This window comes from Temnothorax longispinosus, chromosome 5 (assembly GCF_030848805.1).
Source record: "Temnothorax longispinosus isolate EJ_2023e chromosome 5, Tlon_JGU_v1, whole genome shotgun sequence".
NCBI classification, from domain to species: domain Eukaryota; kingdom Metazoa; phylum Arthropoda; class Insecta; order Hymenoptera; family Formicidae; genus Temnothorax; species Temnothorax longispinosus.
The window spans coordinates 8,078,789-8,099,039 of record NC_092362.1 but is presented as its reverse complement, the minus strand read 5'-3'; the positions used below and the strand labels follow the sequence as shown (position 1 = coordinate 8,099,039).

General features: G+C 38.9%; 1 protein-coding gene across 3 annotated transcripts in view; it reads left to right on the top strand.

The window, feature by feature from the left end:
• Positions 1–18,985, top strand: part of LOC139813191 (probable RNA-directed DNA polymerase from transposon X-element) — a 67,446-nt gene extending 48,461 nt beyond the window's left edge. For all 3 annotated transcript variants that reach the window (XM_071778547.1, XM_071778546.1, XM_071778545.1), the window contains 2 exons: positions 16,542–16,790; positions 16,891–18,985. In XM_071778547.1, the coding sequence (XP_071634648.1) occupies positions 16,542–16,790; positions 16,891–17,117 (476 nt within the window). In that variant the 3' untranslated portion in view covers positions 17,118–18,985. The remainder of the gene's footprint in view (positions 1–16,541; positions 16,791–16,890) is intronic.
• The last annotated feature ends 1,266 nt before the right edge of the window (positions 18,986–20,251 follow it).

The window sequence follows — 20,251 nt, the reverse complement described above, 5'->3', positions numbered from 1 at the left end:
TACGTGTGCGTTGTGCATCAAGTACCTTATCCACTGCTTCAATAAGATCTACATGCAGAAAATAAGGTCATGATATATGTCATGAAGAATAAGATCTTACATATATACCTACGTGCGTGCGTGTGTGTACGTGTGCGTGTGTGTGCGTGTGTGCGTGTGTGCGTGCGTGAACTTTGACCCCTCATATCTTGAAGATAAAAAGTGGGCTCAATCTGAAACTTTCAGAGGATCAATGTTTTATATATAACTATCGTTTAGCACCAAATTCAAGTCGGATTTCAAAGGTGGCAAAACAGGCGATTTTTGGCGTCACTCTTTCCGAACAAATCATCAACTTTTTAATTGTATGCGTGCAAATAATCTTGATTTATCAAATTACGATACTTTAATAAGCCGCATAACATCATGTATTAATACTGCATTACCCAAAGTCACGTTGGAAGCATTGAAACGAAAAATCATGCTTTTCATGAAGACTTTGAAGTCAAAATGGATAGCTAGCCGTTACGATTACAACAAATTTATTACAAAGAATGAAAATTGGTTAAATTATGAATTTTCTTTTCCGAACAAAGTACTGAATTTAATTCCTACTTCTTTCCGTATATGTATGCCTCTTAATAGATCAAAGAGTTTCGTGTAGAATGTCCCGAACGACATAAAAAAAAGAGGACTGAGGAAGTACGGAATAATCCGGAAATGATTGATTTTATTGTTCGGAAAGAGTTAAAATCTGATGATGCGCTATTTATATATAATTTTATCCAGAGACATCCCGAACATGTCAAAAAGATTAGACAATTCTGTGAAGAAATTGAAAATGGAACAGATTTGATTGATAGAGATAGTGCATTAAATACTTTTATTTCTGCAAATTTAACACGCTATCAATATAATATTATTCGTGACGTCACCAAATTTAGATTTAGAGCACTACTATCGGATCACGCGGGAGTATTAACGGCGATCGGCCGCGAGGCCTCACGTCACTCTGAGACGCTTGGCTCTAGAACACCGTGACCGCCGGGGCACAAAGCCCTCGGGGCACGCGCTCTGCCTAACCGAGTAAGTAAGGAAACGATGAAAGTAGTGGTATTTCACCGGCGATGTTGCCATCTCCCACTTATGCTACACCTCTCATGTCTCCTTATAATGCCAGACTAGAGTCAAGCTCAACAGGGTCTTCTTTCCCCGCTAATTTTTCCAAGCCCGTTCCCTTGGCAGTGATTTCGCTAGATAGTAGATAGGAGCAGTGGGAGTATTATGGGAGTATTATCAAATTCAATTACACCGGCACACAAAAAAAATAAAATGTCGAGTGCGAAGACTGCCACATGGTAGGTTCTATTCCTTGCGATGTATCTAAAGACCTGAAAGCAGTCCCACCTCGAGATTGGCTCTTGATTCCATTCTACAAGCTTGGTGAGGGGGTGAAGTTTGAAAAATCGATTCAATTTTTTGGAACCTCATACTTGCTGCAAACGAAGCAGAAGCAATTCGCGTTATCTATACAATCGTGCAAATAGTTACGGTTACATGATGACGACGCCCGCGGTCCCGCTTTCCCAACCTGACCGGATAGGCCAGTCAAATTAGACAAAAAAAAGGCTTTTGCTCGAAAGTGATGCGAACTTTTTTATTCCTTTTTATGCGTGTTCCGGGTGTTTAGAAAAGCTTATTTATGAGTTGTCGTGTTATTTAACCCAGAGCTTTTTGAGGGGGGAAGGGAAAACCAAAATTTTCGCGTTTTGCATTTATCTTGTTTCAATTAATAGATAGCACTTTTTCGCTCGTGAGAAAGATGTAGGGCTTGAAAAAACGAAGAAAATGAGCGGTGACTCGTTCCAATTCGTCAAAAATTGAGCCCAGGGGAGCCTCCGGAAGTCGCGCGTGTCGAGCCAGAGACAGAAGCGAAAAACGCGCCGAGTTCCGAACTGTTTTTTTATGCATAATTATTAGTAGATATTTATTAATTTGGCATCCTCATAAAAGAAGTTTTATAAGCAAAATAAAATGTTGATTAAGCAATGTGCAAATTTATAATTTGCATACTTAAAAATTGTGAGGAAGTAATGTTCAAATTTATAATTTGCATACCCAAAAATTATGAAGGGGCAATGTGCAAGTTTCTACTTGCCCACTTAAAAACTAAATTATGAGAAAGCAAGGTGCAAGTTTCTATTGCTTCCTCATAGAGAAAGCTTTGTTTTTGTTAAACAAATTTTTTTTCTGAATATGTTCAGAATGTTCTAAAATGTCGAAAAATTGCAATTTTAAAAAATGTCTGTATGTATGTATGTGTGTATGTGTGTGTATGTGTGTGTATGTGCCAAATTTATCGAAATTTCTATAACTCCAAAACTAATCAACCAAATCTTAACAAATTATATATGAAATAAGGGTAGAAAAAACTGAAGAAAATAATAAAATTAATAAAAATTGCTAATAATAAAGAGGTTACCGATTTCTGTTTAAAAAAACAGCCAAATTTACCAAAATTTCTATAACTCAACTTATTAACCAAATTTTAAAGAATTATATATAAAATAAGGGTAGAAAAAAAACTGAAGAATATAATAGAATTAATAAAAATTACTAATAATGAAGGGGTTACCGATTTTTATCTAAAAAAATCTATATGATTGCCCTAATTTCCGCAAGTTTTGAGATATCGAGCTTAATTTTTTTTATGGATAGAGTATCATTAAAGGTGGGTTGCTGTTAAATTTGGCAATGATCGGTGAAGGGGTTACCGATTTTTGCCTAAAAAGTGTACAAGATATACATGTAATCTTATATAATAGAACGTATCATTAAAGAAAGGTTGTTTTGAATTTCGCGAAGATTGGTAAAAGGGTTACCGATTTTTGCCTAAAAAATATATAGGGTAGACCGAGGCAAATCGGATTACTATGTATGATTAGTTTATTGCCATTCCCCGTAGGGCTTACAAGGCGTTTTTGTGAGGAACGTACCCAAACCTCTTACACACATCCCCGTATTACCTGGCCATTTACGACCTCACAATTTTTATTTTCCCACTCCTTCCCCGTACCCCTCTTCGCCCCTCTTCCTCTTCTTCTGCTTCCTCCGCGTTGTGTTCTTCTGTTTCCCTTCTTCCTGTCACGACTCCTCCCTACTTGGCCCACTCTCTTTTCCTCTTATCCTCCTTTTCCTCATCCGAGTCCATGAGGAGCTTCTCCTCCATCCCTTTGAAGATCTCATCTTCCTCGGTTTTTCTTGCGCTCCTGCAATCTTCGCTCTTCCTTTCTAGTCTTCTTTCTTTCTCTTCTCTCTCCCTATCCCTCCTCTCCACCGACTTGTCCTCATTCATCTTCACACCTATTCTGTTCCCCGCTCTCTTCCTTGCCTCCAGCACACGCCATTTCTCCTCCTCATCCCTCTGCCTCACTAATATCGTCAACCAGGCCCCTCTCTGGCCAATCACTCTCACTTCTCTTATCTCCACCTTCACCTTCAAACCTTCTGTGAATAGTTCCTTTACCTTTTCCCAATTTGATTCTTTCCCTTCCCATTTCTCCTTCTCGATCCTTATTATCACATTTTTCTTTCTCATTTCTTCATCCCTCCCCTGCCCACCATTTCTTCTTCCCTGCCCTTTCTTCACTCTCATCCCTCTTCTTTTTCCCTCCGCTTTGCTCCATTCTTTCCACCTTTCTTTTCAGTCTCTTCATCTCCTCCTCCAGCTCTTCTATCTTCTCATCCTTCCTTTTACCATCCTCTTTCACCTCCCTCAGCATCTTCTTTACTTTTTTTCTACAATCCCTTCCACCGCTTCTATTATTCTATTCCCCTTGCACTTCATCCTGGATTATCTGTAACATGTACATGTACTTTACATTATTCTCCTTTTCTTTTCTCTACTTTTCTCTTCCTCTCCCCTCTCTCTCCCTTCTCCCCCTTCTCCCTTTTACCCTTCTCCTACTTCTTCTTATTTCTCACCCTCCCCTTTTCCTTCCATTCTTTCCCCCTCTATTTCCATCATCCATTCTTTGCCTCCCCCTTCCTCATGTAGCACTCACCCTACCGCTTCCTGTCAACTTCCACTTCCTGCTTTCCATCTTCTGCATTTTTCTCATACATGCTCCCACGTTTTTTCCCTATATTCACACATCCTACATTTCTTCTTCTCTTCCCCTTCCCAGTACCTGCTCTCTCTCATCTCATTCCCTAGTCTAAACCTCGCCACCCTTCTCCATCTACTCTCTCCCCAACCCTTTTTCAGATATCCCGGAATGCCCTCTCTTTTTATTACCTTGTACCATTTATTATATTCCGATTCCTCGATCTTTTCCCATCTCTCTTTCCTTTGCTTCTCCTTATCTCCTCCAATTAGCTTTCGATACCATTCTTCTCCATCCTCTCTCAGCCTTTCCAGTTTTTTCAGCCCTACTCCCCTGTCTTCAAAGAAACTTCCTCTCTCCCGCTCCCAGCTTGATCCTTGTCTCCCTTCCTCCTCCCTTCTTTTCAATTCTTCCCAACATAGCCTCGCCAGCTCACTTCCTTTTCTCTTCTCTAACTTTTTCTCGAATCTTCATGCCCTCATCCCCGTCCTCCCTCTTAACTTCTTCCTTTGCAGCTCCTCTCTGACAAGGTACCACGGAGTTCTTCCGTCTACTCCCAAAACCCATCTGATATACCTTTCCTCCAACCTTTCCATTCCTTCCCTCTCTCTCCATCCCCATATTTCCGCCCCATATCCCATCACCGTCCCACCAGTCTATCAAACAGCCACAATCTTTTTCCCCAGTCTTTCCCAAATATTCTCTTCCCTATCCCCCATACCTTTCCCATCACCGCAGCCGCCTTCCTAATCCTTTCCTTCACCTGCGCTTCCTGTCTTCCGTTCCTTTGGAACACGTAACCCAGATACCGAAATTCCTTAACCTCCTCTAATTTTTTTCCTTCCCATCTCTATCTTCTTTTACTGTCCCTCCCTCCTCCTTTCTTAAACCTTATTATTTTTGTTTTCTCCACATTTAGCTCCAGTCTCTTCCTACTTAAGTACCCTTCCAATCTTTTTAACATGCTCCTCATTTGATCCTCGTCCTCTGCAATTAGCACTACATCATCAGCATACGCCAACGTATATACAGTATATACACCCTCTTCCCTTCTAACCTTATCCCTCCCCATTTAACCCTGCCCATTTCCTCCTCCATATCCGCTAGCAACCCATTGAACAATAATGGGCTCAATAGGCACCCCTGTCTTACCCCCCTCTCCGTCCAGAATGTCTCTCCTATTTCCTTACCCTACTTCTCGTCTCCCTCAAAATCTCCGTCCTTCTCACCAGCCCTTCCCTTATTCCTTTTTCCCTCATTGCTTTTACTAGTATCCCCCTGTCTAATGAGTCAAACGCCGCCTTAAGATCTACAAAACATGCTATCGCCTTCCCCCCTTTCTTCTGCAACCTTCTATTCACCACGTAATTTAACACATAGATATTATCTATAGTTCCCATTCCTCTTCTGAAACCTGTCTGGTTTTGTGGCACTATTCCCTTCCCCTCTAGCTCCTCTTGTAGCCTCTCCGCCAGAATGGCCGTGTACACCTTATACAGCGACGCCATTATTGTCACCCCTCTGTACTCCTCCACCCTTTTTCTTTCCCCTTTTTTTACGATTGGTGCGATTAACCCCTCTTTCCAATTCTCCGGCCAACCTCCCCCTTCCATACCCTGTTGATAAATCTCCATGCCCAATTCTCCAACTCCTTCCCCCCATGTTTCCACGCTTCGCTTGGTATTCCATCCCTTCTCATTGCTTTTCCATCTTTCAACTTCCTTATTACTCTCCTCATTTCTTCTACGCTTATCTCCTCCTCCACTTCTCCTTCCTTTTCCTCTTTCCCTCCATCTACCCCCATCCTAACCCTCCCCTCTACTCCTCCTAACAGCTTCATAAAGTGTTCCTTCCATTCTTCCTCCTCAATCCCTTCCTCTATTCCTCTCGTCTTTCTTCTTTCCCTATTTACTATCTCCCAAACCTCCGATTCTCTCCTTGCTTCCTCCGCTTTTCTCTCCCATCTCAGGTTCTCCTCCTCCTTCTTCCTCTTACATAGCTCCTTAAACCTTTTTCTCCTTTCTCTGTAAAAACTGCCCTCTTCCCTTCCCTTCCTTCATTCCTTCAATTTTTTTCTCGCTTCATTCTTCGCTTCTCTGCAATCTTTATCCCACCACCCCACCTTCTCCTTTCTCCTTCCCTTCAACTCCTTTTCCACCCCTATTATCGCCTCTGCTATTCTTGCTTCCATTTCATTCCATTCCTTATCTAACTCTTCCTCTTTTTCCCCTACTTCCCCTATTTTTTCTACGAACACCTTCACTCCTTCCTCGTTCCACACTCCCCTGTTCCTTTTCTTCTACTCTTTCCCTCTGTCCTCCTCCTCGTTCCCCCTTCTTACCACCATTTCCAAGAGGTTGTGGTCTGAGTCTACTCTATCTCCCACCGTCATGCTCTCGATCTTTTCTCTTACTTCTCCATCTCCTATTACATAGTCTATCACCGTATCTCCTTTTCCTCCCGTGAAAGTAAATTCCCCCTCCTCGTCTCCCCTCACATTTCCATTGAATATCTCCCATCCTCTCTCCTCTAAGCAATTTACCAGCAACCTCTCCTCTTTGTCCATCTTCTTATCTTTCGAACTTCTTCCCCCTCCCGACTGTCCTCTTCCCTCTTCCTCTATACTCCCACCTTCTCGCCCAGTTCTTGCATTAAAATCTTCCCCTATTATCGTAAATCTTCCTTTCTCTTTTCTTTCCATTATGTGTCCCATCTCCTGTAAGCTCTCCTCCATCTCCTCTTTCTTTGCATATACCCCTACAATACTCCATCTCTCGTCACCTATCCTAACCTTTCCCTCTATCCAGCCCTCCCTATCAATTTCAATCTCCGTCCTCTTCTCTTTTAACCCTTTTCTTATTCCCATTATCATCCCTCCTATTGCTCTCCCTTTTTTATTCTTCCTCTTCGCCGTTTGCACTCCCTACTCGTACCCCCTTGGCAACCTTCCCCTTATTCTCTCCCACCCCTTTTCTTCTATCCAGGTCTCTAACATGACTAATACATCCTTTTTCTTCAACCCTTCCCAAAAGTCCTTATCTTTATTTTCCAAACCAGCTACATTCCAGAATACCACCCTCCAAAACTTACTTCCCCCCTCCTCTTCTCCTCTGGCCCCCATATTGCCACTCTTTAATTCCCCCCTCTCTCCTCTTCCCTTCTTATTCCCCCGTCTCCATTCCCAGTCCTCCCCCTCCTACCATGTCTCCCTCCTCCTCCTTCTCTCTTCCACTCTCCTTTCTAATCCTTCCCCTTTCATCCTTTAGCACCTCCTCTTCCATATACTTTTCCGGTACAACTGAGTTGACAGCGTGTGAGAGTGTGCGAGTGGAAAGAGAAGAAAAAGGAGTGCCATAGGAGTTTGTGGAAGGCGAGAGTGTGCGAGAAGGGAGGATCAAAGGTGAGTGAGTGTGGAGAAGTAAGGGGAGAGTGGTGGAGGAGCGTGAGAGGGGTGTATAGGGAGAAAAGGTGACAGGGCTTGGACAAAGGTTACGGCACGAATAATAGCTGGAGTAGAGGGGCGACGCGTTAGGTGAGCAGAGACGCGTATGGTAGCGCTGGGTAGGGCGAGAACGAGAGACGGTGTAAAGGGGCGACTCGGTAGGCGGACGGAAATACGTGCGGTTGTGCGTGGCAGGACATAGAGTATAGCACAGGTAGAGGGTTAACCGAGCCAGGGCGGCAGTTCGTGGTAGGGCGCGAACGCTAAGGTGAGATAGAGGAGCTCTGGAAAAGGAAGAGAGAGGAGTTAGACAAGAGCGTGGAGGATGAGAAGATTTTTAAGAGGAGCAATTTAACGGCGGGATCGCCAAAAACAGAAGCGGAGAAAGGCGTGAGAGAATTGAGGGAGATAATTGGTGAGATGAGAGAGGACTTCAAGTCCATGAGGGAGGAATTTAGGAAGGGCTTCAAGGAGCAGGGAAGTAAGTTGATAGAAGAAATAGAGGAACTGAGAAAAGAGTTCAGGGCGCGGGAGAAGAGATGGAGAGAGGAGAGGGAAGAGATGAAAAAGCAGAAGGAGAAAGTAGAGGAAAGGTTAAAAAGATTGGAAGAAAAAATAGGAAGGAGAAAAGAGGAGGGAAAGGGGGAGATAGGAAACGGAAACGAGAAGGTGAGGGAGAGAATAAGAGAGTTGGAAAAAAGGCTGGAAAGGAAGGAGAAAGAGGAGAGAAGAAGAAATATAGTGATAAAGGGTTTAGAAGTGAAGGAAGGAGGGAGGAGACAAGAAGCGGAGAAGTTATTGGAGGGAAGAGGAGTCAAAGTAAAGGCAATAGAGGTGAAGAGAATAAGGGGGGATGTGGAAAAAGGAAGAGAAATGGTGTTGTTGAAATTAAAGAACGAAGAACAAAAATGGGAGGTGATGGAAAAAAAGAGGAGCCTGGTGGGTAGAAAAGAGAGATTCATGGAGGATTTGACGTGGGAGGAAAGAAGGATGAACTGGAAACTGAAAGAGATAGCGAGAAGAGAAGAGAGAGAGGGAAGGAGGGCGTGGATTAAAGCAGGCAGAATAAGGTTGGAAAATGTATGGTGGAATCGGATTACTAATTAGCACGATAAAATAGCTCGTTTGAAAAAATACACTAACAAAAACTGTCTTCAAACTTATATTGATCCGATTCGCCTCGGTCTACCTTAAGTTATTTGATAGATAGAGTATCATTAAAGGAAGATTGTTAGTGAATTTGGCAAGGATCGGTGAAAGGATTACCGATTTCTGCTTAAAAAGTGTATAAGATGTACATGTAATTTTATACAGAGTATTATTTAAAGATGGTTGTTTTGAATTTTGCGAGAATAGGTAAGAGGGTTACCGATTTCTGCTTAAAAAATGTGTAACAATTTCTGCTTAAAAAATGTGTAAGTATCTTTAATGACACTCTAACCATAAAAAAATGTGCAAGTAGAAACTTGCACATTGCTTCCTTATAGTTTTTAAGTGTGCAAGTAAAAACTTGCACATTGCTTCCTCATAGTTTTTAAATGTGCAAGTATTTTTTATTGTGATAAAGCTTTATTGTAACTAATGTCTGTTATACTAATATCTGTTATACTCTTACAAAAATCAATTAAATAATTAATGTTTGTAACGATGCGCCCCTTACGTCAAGGCATCGTCCCCGGCCACCACCCGCCGGGGGCCGCCCGACCGATCCTCCGTCGGGCGAGGACAGGGCGCGGTGCGCCCACAATTTTTTAATCTTTTGAAACGCGCCGTGTGCGCGGGAAATCCGCCGCACCGGTGCCTTCCCGCACGACGCCGACGAGCGCCGAAGCGAGCCGATCCCCGCCGAAACGAGCACGCGGGATCGCGCCGCTCTTACCACCGCGCCATCGCCTGACGATCGGCCTCCCTCCTGCCAAGCTCACCGCGCCGAGCGGTATAAAAAGCCGGCGCGCTCGACGAAGAGACACTTCGTCTCTACCACGGCTCTCCGCTACTCCTGACGAAGCCTACCTTCCGAATCCTAGGGCGACACGCAAAACGAGGTCCAGAGTTCTGGTCCTCTACTGAGAGTTCTCAGAGTGTCTCCGAGCTCCCTCACACTTACCCCGACGGCCACGGCACTGCGGGGTCGAGCGTGCTCGGCCTCGTAGCGAGGGTTCTCGCGCGACCGTAACCCCGGGATTCCACCATCCTCCGGTGTACATATCGCGTTTCCCGCCCGCGTTATCCACTTTCTCGATATACCGCACCGGGTGCACCCGCACCACGGTGCCGCGCCGCGACCGTAGAGTACTGTACGTCCGCGTTCATCGGACTCTCCGTAACCGCGTCCCGTTCGTGTATAATATACCGCGTATGCCGCCCAGTGCACCGGCACTGTCGATCGTTATTCGTGAATGATATCTGTAACCGCGTTCCGTTCGTATGTAATAGACCGCGCTTCGTTATTTTCTCGTAATATCCTGCGACGAACTCCATTCGTATGTAATATACCGCGCTTCGTTATTGTCTTATACTGCGACGAACTCCGTTCGTATGTAATATACCGCGCTTCGTTCTTTTCCCGCAATATACTGCGACGAACTCCGTTCGTACGTAATATACCACGCTTCGTTATTTTCTTATACTGCGACGAACTCCGTTCGTATGTAATATACCGCGCTTCGTTCTTTTCTTGTAATATACTTTGTATACCGCATCTCGAGTTGAATAAAGTAAAGGAATACGTGTGTACCGCAAACTGACTACTGTCTCTGGGCCTTTCATCGAACTCCCGATCCAGTAAACTAGGCCGCGTTCGATATAAAGTCAGGCCGTTACATGTTTTTACTAAAATAATCCCTACTAATTGCAGATATATCTTATTTCCATTTTGTTCAATACCAACCTTCTTTTAATAATAAAGCAGAAATCGGTAACTCCTTCCGATCGTCGCAAAATTTAAAACACAACCTTTTTTTAATAATCTCTATATAAAATAACATGTACATCTTATACACTTTAAGTAGAAATCGGTAATCTTTTTACCGATCCTCGCCAAATTAAATAACAATCTTCCTTTAATGACACTCTATCCATAAAAAAAAGAAATAAGCTCGATATTTCAAAATTTACGGAAATTAGAGCATCCACGAACATTTTTAAAAATAGCCAGAAATCGGTAATCTTTTCACCGATCCTTGCTATTAGGTGGTAAACTTAATTCCTGCCGCTCGCTACTAGAGGGCGCCAGCTCCAACGCTGGCGAATTTCGGCGGTCAAATCGCAAGTTTTTTGTAGTTTAGACATTCTTGAAAGTGATTCAGTCTTCACAGATTAGATTTCTTGAAGCCAAAGAGATTTTCCAATCGATTAAAAATGAACCGCGATAAGCTGTTTTTCCGACATGTGATTCTTCACTACTTCGACCTTAAGAAAACCGCAGCTGAAACGCATCGCTTATTATCCGAAGTATATGGTGACGAAACTCCATCAGAAAGAACATGTAGAGTTTGGTTTGAACGCTTTTGAAACGGTGATTTTGACGTGAGAGACAAAGAACGTCCCGGACAGCCAAAAAAATTTGAAGACGTTGAGCTGCAAGAATTGCTTGATGAGAATCCAGCTCAAACGCTTTTAGAGTTGTCGAAAGCGTTAAATGTTACTCCAATGGCCGTCTCAAAACGTTTGCATGCCATGGGAAAAATTCATAAGGAAGGGATATGGCTACCACATAAGTTATCAGAAAATTAAATTTTGAATCGCTTGTCTATCGCGACTTCTTTGCTTGCCAGGCAAAGAAAAAAGAGTTTTTTGTGGCGTATCATGACTGGCGATGAAAAATGGATTTATTTTGATAATCCCAAGCGAAGAAAATCATGGTGAACTATGGCCAACCATCCACTTCAACGCCGAAGAAAAATGTTCACGGGCATAAGACCTTGCTCTGCATTTGGTGGGACCAGGAGGGTGTGCTGTATTACGAGCTCTTGCGTCCAAATGAAACCGTTACAGCTAATCGCTACCATCAGCAATTATGACGATTGAGTGACGAATTGATGGAAAAAAGACCATCCGTAGCCAATAATCGACGCAAAGTCATTCTTTTGCATGATAATGTTCGACCGCATGTTGCGAAAAGCGTGAAGCAGGCACTTCTAGAGCTTGAATGGGAAGTCCTCCCGCATCCAGCGTACTCTCCAGACTTGGCACCGTCGGATTACCATCTTTTCCGGTCGATGCAACACGCACTTACGGACACACACTTCTCCAGTTACGAAGAAGTCCAAAAATGGATAGATAAATGGATTGCCTCGAAAGACACCGCGTTCTATCGTCGTAGGATTGAGATGGGAAAAAGTAGTAGAAAATCGAGGAAATTACTTTGATTAAGGTTCATTCATCTTCCCTTCAAAACAAATCAATTTTGGAGACGAAAAAACGGCAGGAATTAAGTTTATCGGCTCGTGCGTCCACTCCGCACCCGTGTCCAATTCTCAACTTCCCGCACTTGTTACACAAATAACTAATATCAAACGTGCGTGGAAATAATAAATTCAACACCAACGTACCTTTAATGATACTCTATCTATAAAAAAAAAATTAAGCTTGATATCTCAAAATTTGCGGAAATTAGAGCAATCACGTAGATTTTTTTACACAGAAATTGATAACCCCTTTATTATTAGCCATTTTTATTAATTTTATTATATTCTTCAATTTTTTCTACTTTTATTTCATATATAATTCTTTAAAATTTAGTTAATTAGTTCTTGAGTTATAGAAATTTCAGTAAACTTGGCTGTTTTTTTTTAACAGAAATTGGTAACCCCTTTATTATTAACAATTTTTATTAATTCTATTATATTCTTCAGTTTTTTCTATCTCTATTTTATGAAATATATGTATACATATTATATATGTATAATTTGTTAAGATTTGGTTGATTAGGTCTGAAGTTATAGAAATTTCGATAAATTTGGCACATACATACACACATATACATACATACAGACATTTTTTTTAATGCAATATTTCGACGTTTTAGAACACTCTGAACTAATTGACATCAAAAACTCAAAAACAATCTTTTCTTTGGTTTCTTCTACCCCTATTTTATATATAATTCTTTTAAATTTTAAATAATAAATTTTTGGTTGATTAGAGCCAACTTTATACACAATCAAAGGTTCATATACGAATTTACAAAAACAAAGCTTCCTCTATAAGGAAGCAAAATTAAAATTAACCTCCAAAAATTAAAAAAAAATTAGGCATTAGTTTCAAGGAATTGGTTAATTACTAGGGGAGACCGGGGCTAAGCCGACACTATTTTTTCAAAAGCAATTTTTAATATTTAATTAAAATTTTTAGGCAAATTTAATGATATATATTTAAAGAGTGTTTCTTCAGGTACAAAATTGATTCAGGAAGTTTTGCTGTATGTCGCTTTGTTTTGCCGCCAGGAAAGGAAAAGTGACGCGAAGACAATTTTTTGAATTGAAAAATGACGGGGCGAACTCGACACCCCGCCGGGGCAAACTCAACACTTTGTTTGATCGACACAATTTGATCTGTAACTTATTTTTTTATTGTTTAAAAATAAAAATACATTGTTTATCAAATGAAAAGACATTGTGTATTAGAAACAAAAAGTCGGAATAAAGTAAACAATTATTTAAAATAATGAAAAAAAAAAAGATTAAACTTTAATTATCTTTTTCTGAACTGTCTGAAAACAATTTATACACGTAAACTCGCGATCAGATGTGCGCACACATTCGTCATGAGCCATACGGTTGCATAAGATACATTGTTTAATTGTTATTAGAAGCTAATGAAATGTTTTCCGAACACACGCAACAGATGTTCCTTAAATCGTTATCGGAATCGGACGAAACAGTGACCTTTTTTGCGATAATGTCACTTTAGGTTAGTGTCGTCTTTGCCCTGGTGACGTCGTGTCGACTTAGCCCCGAACGTCGTTTTTTACTTTTGTTACTCCAAAAATATATAAATTTTGAAAATATGCAAAAATTATTATCGGATTCGTATAAAGCATCGAATTTCCCATCAAATCACTTAGCGGTAGATTCGCAAGAGTAAAGCTCGATGAAAGAGTAAACATTTTCGAGAGATCAGAAAAATTACTTTTCACTATCAAAAACACTTATGTCGCGTTAAAAATTACACTATAACTCAGAATGTTACCAAATTCCGTTGATAATACTGGCACATAAAGACGCATTTACAGTAGCAAAGGCAAGTTTCTACGATAGATTTAAATTGGCAAAAAGCCTAGTGTCAAGTTCGCCCCGCTGTCGGCTTAGCCCCGGTCTCCCCTACTTATTATTTCTCGAAATTTGAATAATTCCAAACCAATTTCCAAAAAATCGGTATCAAAAAATTATCCATAAAAAAAATTCAGCTTAAAATCTCAAAGTTTGCGGAAATTGGAGCAATCACGTACATTTTTTTTAACAGAAATCGGAAACCCCTTTACTATTAGCAATTTTTCTAATTCTATTACATTCTTTAGTTCTTTCTACCCCTATATCATACATAATTCTTTAATTCGGTCAATTATTTCCGGAAAAATTGGAAAAATTTTGGAACCGGTTTCCAAAAAAATCGGTAACGAAAAATTATACACTTTATGGCACTGCCCGGGAAATTCTACTCCTACTTCATATACAATTCTTTGAGATTCACTCAATTATTTCCTGAAAAATTGGAAAAATGTTTGATGCCGATTTAAAAAAAAACGGCAACAAAAAATTATACACTTTGTGGCACTCCCCGGGAAATATATATTTTACCTCTACTTCATATACAATTCTTTAAAATTCGGTCAATTATTTCCCGAAAAATTGGAGAAATTACAAAAACCGGTTTCCAGAAAATCGGTAACAAAAAACTATACACATCATGGCACTCCCCGGAAAATTCTCCTATTTCATACACTTTTGGTAAAAATTTAGTCCACTAACAAATGAGTAGTTCGCGGTCAGACAGACAGACAGACAGACAGACAGAAGACGAACTGGCAATTAAACCCATCAAAAAATTAATAAAATTTTTGAACCGAAAAATTAGAAAAATTTCTAAACCGGTTTTCAAAAAAATTGGTAACAAAAAATTATACAATTTATAGCATTCCCCAAGAAATTCTACCCCTATTTCATATACAATTCTTTGAGATTCGGTCAATTAATTCCCAAAAAATTTTAAAAATTTCGGTACCGGTTTCCAAAAAGATCGGTAACAAAAAATTATACACTTTATAGTACTCCCCGGAAAATTCTATCCCTGTTTGATCTATAAATCTTTAAGATTCGGTCAATTATTTCTCGAAAAATTGTAAAAATTTCTGATACCGGTTTCCAGAAAATCGGTAACAAAAAACTATACATTTTATGGCATTCCCTGGGAAATTCTATCCCTACTTCATACACAATTTTTTGAGATTCGGTCAATTATTTTCCGAAAAATTAGAAGAATTAGAAAAATCGGTTTCCAGAAAATCGGCAACGAAAAACTATACACTTTATGGCACTCTCCGAGAAATTCTACCCCTATTTCATGTACCCTTGATAAAAATTCGGTCCACTAACGAAGAAGTAGTTCGCGGTCAGACAGACAGACAGACAGACAGACGTCCGGTACTTATATATATAGATATATACAGACATACAGACATACAGACGACGGTACTTATATATACCTATAGAATATATAGATGGCAGTAATATTATAAAAAATGCTATCGTACCAATAGGACAATTATTTGAAGATGCTCAGGAAGCAAACCATAAATATTTTACGAAATATAGAAAAAGTCATTCGCGAAAAATGTCGCGAATACAAAATAATGAAGATATTCTTAATAATTTGATGATTGCTTCAGATCCAATAATATCTAATTCGCGAAAAATTATGGGGCATAAAAAGAAAGAATTAACTGAAGATGCAAAATATTTATTATATTTCAACGATAATGATGTAGATTATGATGATTAAGTTCAAGAAATAGATGTGAGAAGCAAGAAAAACAGTTCCTTTTCTGTTATAAAACTCACAAAAATTAAGCATTCCGAGGTTTAAAACTATCATTGAAAATTAAATTGACGTTATTTAAAAAAATGTTATATTGATTATAGCTCATTTTTACATATTCAATTCACTTCATACGTTACAGTTATGAAATAATTATCTATGCGCTTTATGAAAAATTGTTAATTAAATAATTTTGATTTCATACACTAAATATATAGTAATCGTATATTATTTATGTCAAATTTCAAAAATTTCAAGTTATTTCATTGAAAAATGTGGAAGTTATAAGCAAATGACAAAAAAATGAGACGTTTGCCCCACTGTACGCCGGGTTTAGACGACGTGATCCGGAGATGCCCGACGCCGCGATCGCGCTCGGCGGTGTTCGGGCAACGTCGGCTTCGTTCGGCTTTTTGACCCGGTGCCGCGGATCGCGAGTCCGACTATCCTAACAATGTTTCTACGTTTAAAAAAAGAAGGTAGGCACACTGTGCCCGTTCCTCGCCCGGCGGATGGTCGGCCCCGATCCCCCTAGTCCAGTCCACAGGGTCGTCCATCTATCGATTTTACATGATTTTAAACGGGAAGCGATAACATATGATTTTGGTCGTGGGCTCCCGTACTACTACGTTTTGTTTTCTGCCATCAGCCTAAGGACCTGACGTCAGCGTATGTCATATCCATCGTGTTGCATACGCGACGGATACGACATACACTAACGTCAATCCTTGTGCGTTGACTTCCGACACCGGCTTATGACTTACGACAGAGTCATAAACGGTTACGATAATCTTTATGCTCTGGTCCTTAGGCTGATGGCAGAGAACAAAACGTAGGCTCTTATGCCTATCATAGTCATAAATTCTTTTTATCTAATTTCAAGTTTAAATATTTAAAAGAGAAGAATATATGTGACATATAAGCATTTCGAAACGGCTTGATACGGTGCGGCTTATTATCCATATTTTCTTTTATAGAAAATGCACTAAAATGCTACATGTGCACTTCATTATCAAACGAAGGTTGTGGTTCCAATTTGACAACAAAGTTACAACCAATGGAATGTACTGTTAACAATATACAGGAATGGCAACGAAGCATCCAGCAACACAATGGCCTGAAATCGGTTGCATCATTTTTTGAAGTTGATGAAATATTTCAGCATTATCAAGACGCTCCCCAGGAGATGGCTTGTGCGAAAATGATGATCTTTAATAATAGTAAAAGTAAGTACTTAAAGATATTCGCAAGGCGTAAAAAATAATATGAACGGCATAGAATATGTATATTTAGAACAGTTAATTCAAATATAATGTATTTTTCCAGTTATTCCGAAACAAGATGTTATTATAAGAACGTGCCAAAGAGCTAAAACAGAACACTTTGATCCATGCAAGACGATGGAAGATAAACTAAATGATTTGGCGACATTTAAAATGGAGCAATGCACACTTTGTTTTAAAGATGCCTGCAATAGCACGATGTTCCTATCTTCTGAAATATTCTACATTTTTTTGTCACTTTTTTGCACTTTTATTGTTTTTTATTGTTAGGCATAACCTTCGTTATTACATTCTGAAAAAATTCGCTATATAATGGATAATAATTATTCGGCATCAGATATATTCGTCTTGTAGTTGTGTAGCTCAACTGTAGAAAAGTTAGACTTCTGTATAATTAGTATATGTTTTACATATATGTGCCCATAATTCGAAATCTGAATAATTCATAAAACCAATCAATTTCGAATTTGACCAATTTTAATCAGAGTTAAAAAAATATTCTGTAATTATTCTTTAGGCAACTAATTTTAGAATTGGCTGTGTCTTATTGACTAGACAACTGAAACACTAACATTGTGGAACCTATTTATTTTGATTTAATTTATTCGTTCTGATTAATTGGAACTTTATTAATTTATTGTAACAAGATTACTAATATAGATTAATATACTAATATAGATACATATACTAATATAGATTAATATAACATATAAATATGTATATATATTTATTTATTATTTTTTCAAGAAATAAGTTTTACAATAAATTAAAATATAAATTAAGATGTTATTGGCTTTAAGGAAAAAGAAATAATCAGTATTATAGAAAATTTTTACAGCACATTGAAATAGATATATATTTACAAAAAATCAAGGAATAGTGGCTAAATATCTAAATAAGCTTAATAAATATTAAATTAAGTTAAATTAAATTAAATTAGGTTAAGTCAAGTTAGAGATTATAAGTTTTAACATAAAAATATATGTATTTCTCTATTATGTTAGTTCAAAAGTTTGGTCAATACTTTTAAAGAAAAACGTTATATACGAGAAACTTTACTGTGTTTTTGGTTTTAACTATTGAACACAGTATTATTTGTTTCTAATCATTTTCCAAGGATATTTAAAGAATTTTATTGGTACCACTGTGGTTTTTCTTAAAAAGGTAGTGCTTCCAAATGTTTTAACGGTAGTGTATGTACAATACAAAGTGATGAAATTTTACAAAATTTAATCTTGGGAGAGAGAGAGAGAGAGAGGGGGGGGATAAGAGGGGAGGGAAAGGAGAGAGATGGTTAAATAAAAATAATTATCAAAGATCTTAATATTTATGTTATAAAATTAATAATTTTGTTTAAACTTATAATAATTTTAGTATATAATTACAATTTTAATTTATTAAAAACTAGATTAATAAATTTAAAAAATATTATATAGTATAAGAGAAATAAACATTCAATAAATATTAATAAGGCCATTGATGGAAAAAGAGCACATACGCCAAAATGCTATTTCGAGAAAATTGACTTTAAAGTTTTCATTAAAGTATTACTTAATGAAAAGTAATGCAATTAAAACCAATTTTTTTTTAAATGTAGTAACATATCCTTTAAACGTTCTGAAAACAGAGGTCATGATTTGGAAATATTTATTTTTTTTTGTTTAAAAAAATTGATTTATGTGCCCTTTTTTCCATAAATGGTAAAAAAATCGTAAAAAGTGGTCTTTTTTTGTTTATTTATTCAAATATAATTACCTATTTAGTTTACAACTTTTTTATTAAATAAAAAAATAAAAAAATAAATAAAAAATTCAATTTTTTAAAATAATCTTTTAAAATTCAATTTTTTAAGTAAGACATTCTACAAATTGGAATGCATAATTTTTGTCACTTGCAGTTTCAATGAGTTATATAAAGGTATGTTCACATAATCTTTTTTAACTACACACTGCTGCGCGAATCTTCAGGATCGCGGCAGTACAACAGCATTTGTGTAATGTAAACATTAGAGAAAACACATGTCCTTTGTATATTATATATAGGTATAACACACATCTGAGTCGATTTAGATGACTTAAGCCTATGTGCCCTTTTTCCATCAATGAAATCATTTACTTTTTAAATATACACAATAATAATGTGACTTACTATATTCTTCAAAGTTTGACCTTTACAGCCAGTCCGTATTAGCTAGAATGCGAAATAATTTAAATAAAATTTTTTTACAAAATTTCAAGAATCTGCAAATGCCCAGCCAATTCATGAATTTGCATGACTTGTTCGAGTTTCGGCCATAATATTTATGAGGCAAATACGTATCGTGTATTATTATTTATTCGTTAATGTATTGTGCGACCCGATTTCCTTCGGTCTCGCTAGCCGAAAGGGCGTAGCCGCAAATTACCTGTCGGAAAACGGTAGCTCCGCGAAATCAGCGTTATTCTATCCTCGACGAAACAATCCGAAAAGGCGCCAGGTGCAATTACGCGCACCACGTTTCCACAACTCGATTCCCGGCTCAACAGATATATCTCACGTGAACGCTAACTAAGGGCGTCGGTTACGTCTTTTGACGAGGAAAGTAAGGAAGGAGCGTAACGCAATCAGCACACAATAAGTAACAAAAATAATAATAATGTATTTCAGTTTTAAATATGGGCCTCGTCTCCGCGGGTTCAATGTAACGGAATATCTCGCCGCGGATCCTCAGGCAATTACAACGTACGATCTCCGCGACACAGCTATAACGTCCGCGAGACTCTCAATATTCACAGTAAACGATACAAAATACGATACGACTCCAATATTCACAATACTCACAATAATCGACACAAAGTCTCCGCGCTATGACTCGAATATGCGCAATAAATAATAGTGCAGGATGTCCACGATATGACTCTAACGCTCGCGGGACTCGCACAGCGACGCAGAATATCCGCGACACGACTCTAATGTTCGCAATAACCGACACAAAATGTTTACGCTACAACTCTAATACTCACAATGAAATGTTCACGATACGACTCTAATACTCACAATGAGCGCGACGATACTTGCCCGCGCGAACAATGACGCAAAGTATCCGCGAGGCTCTCCACGAGTACGCGAATCTCTCCCAAAACGCACGGCCCGCGATACGCTTTTCCTCGCGACACGCAATAACACTTATCCCGGCACGTTCGCAACAACGCACACGGTATTCCACGATACGCACCGTTCACGGCACGCCTCTGTTCACAAACACGCAATACGATACAATAAACGCAAATTGACTGTCGGCCGCATCTGAGCTTCCGATGAGGGCTTTCTAATACTTTCCAGACTACTCGCTCCGCGGTAGAGGTGACGTACCCCTTCCTTATGCTGCGACGCACGGGGCCAGGGATGTGCTGGACGAGACCTGC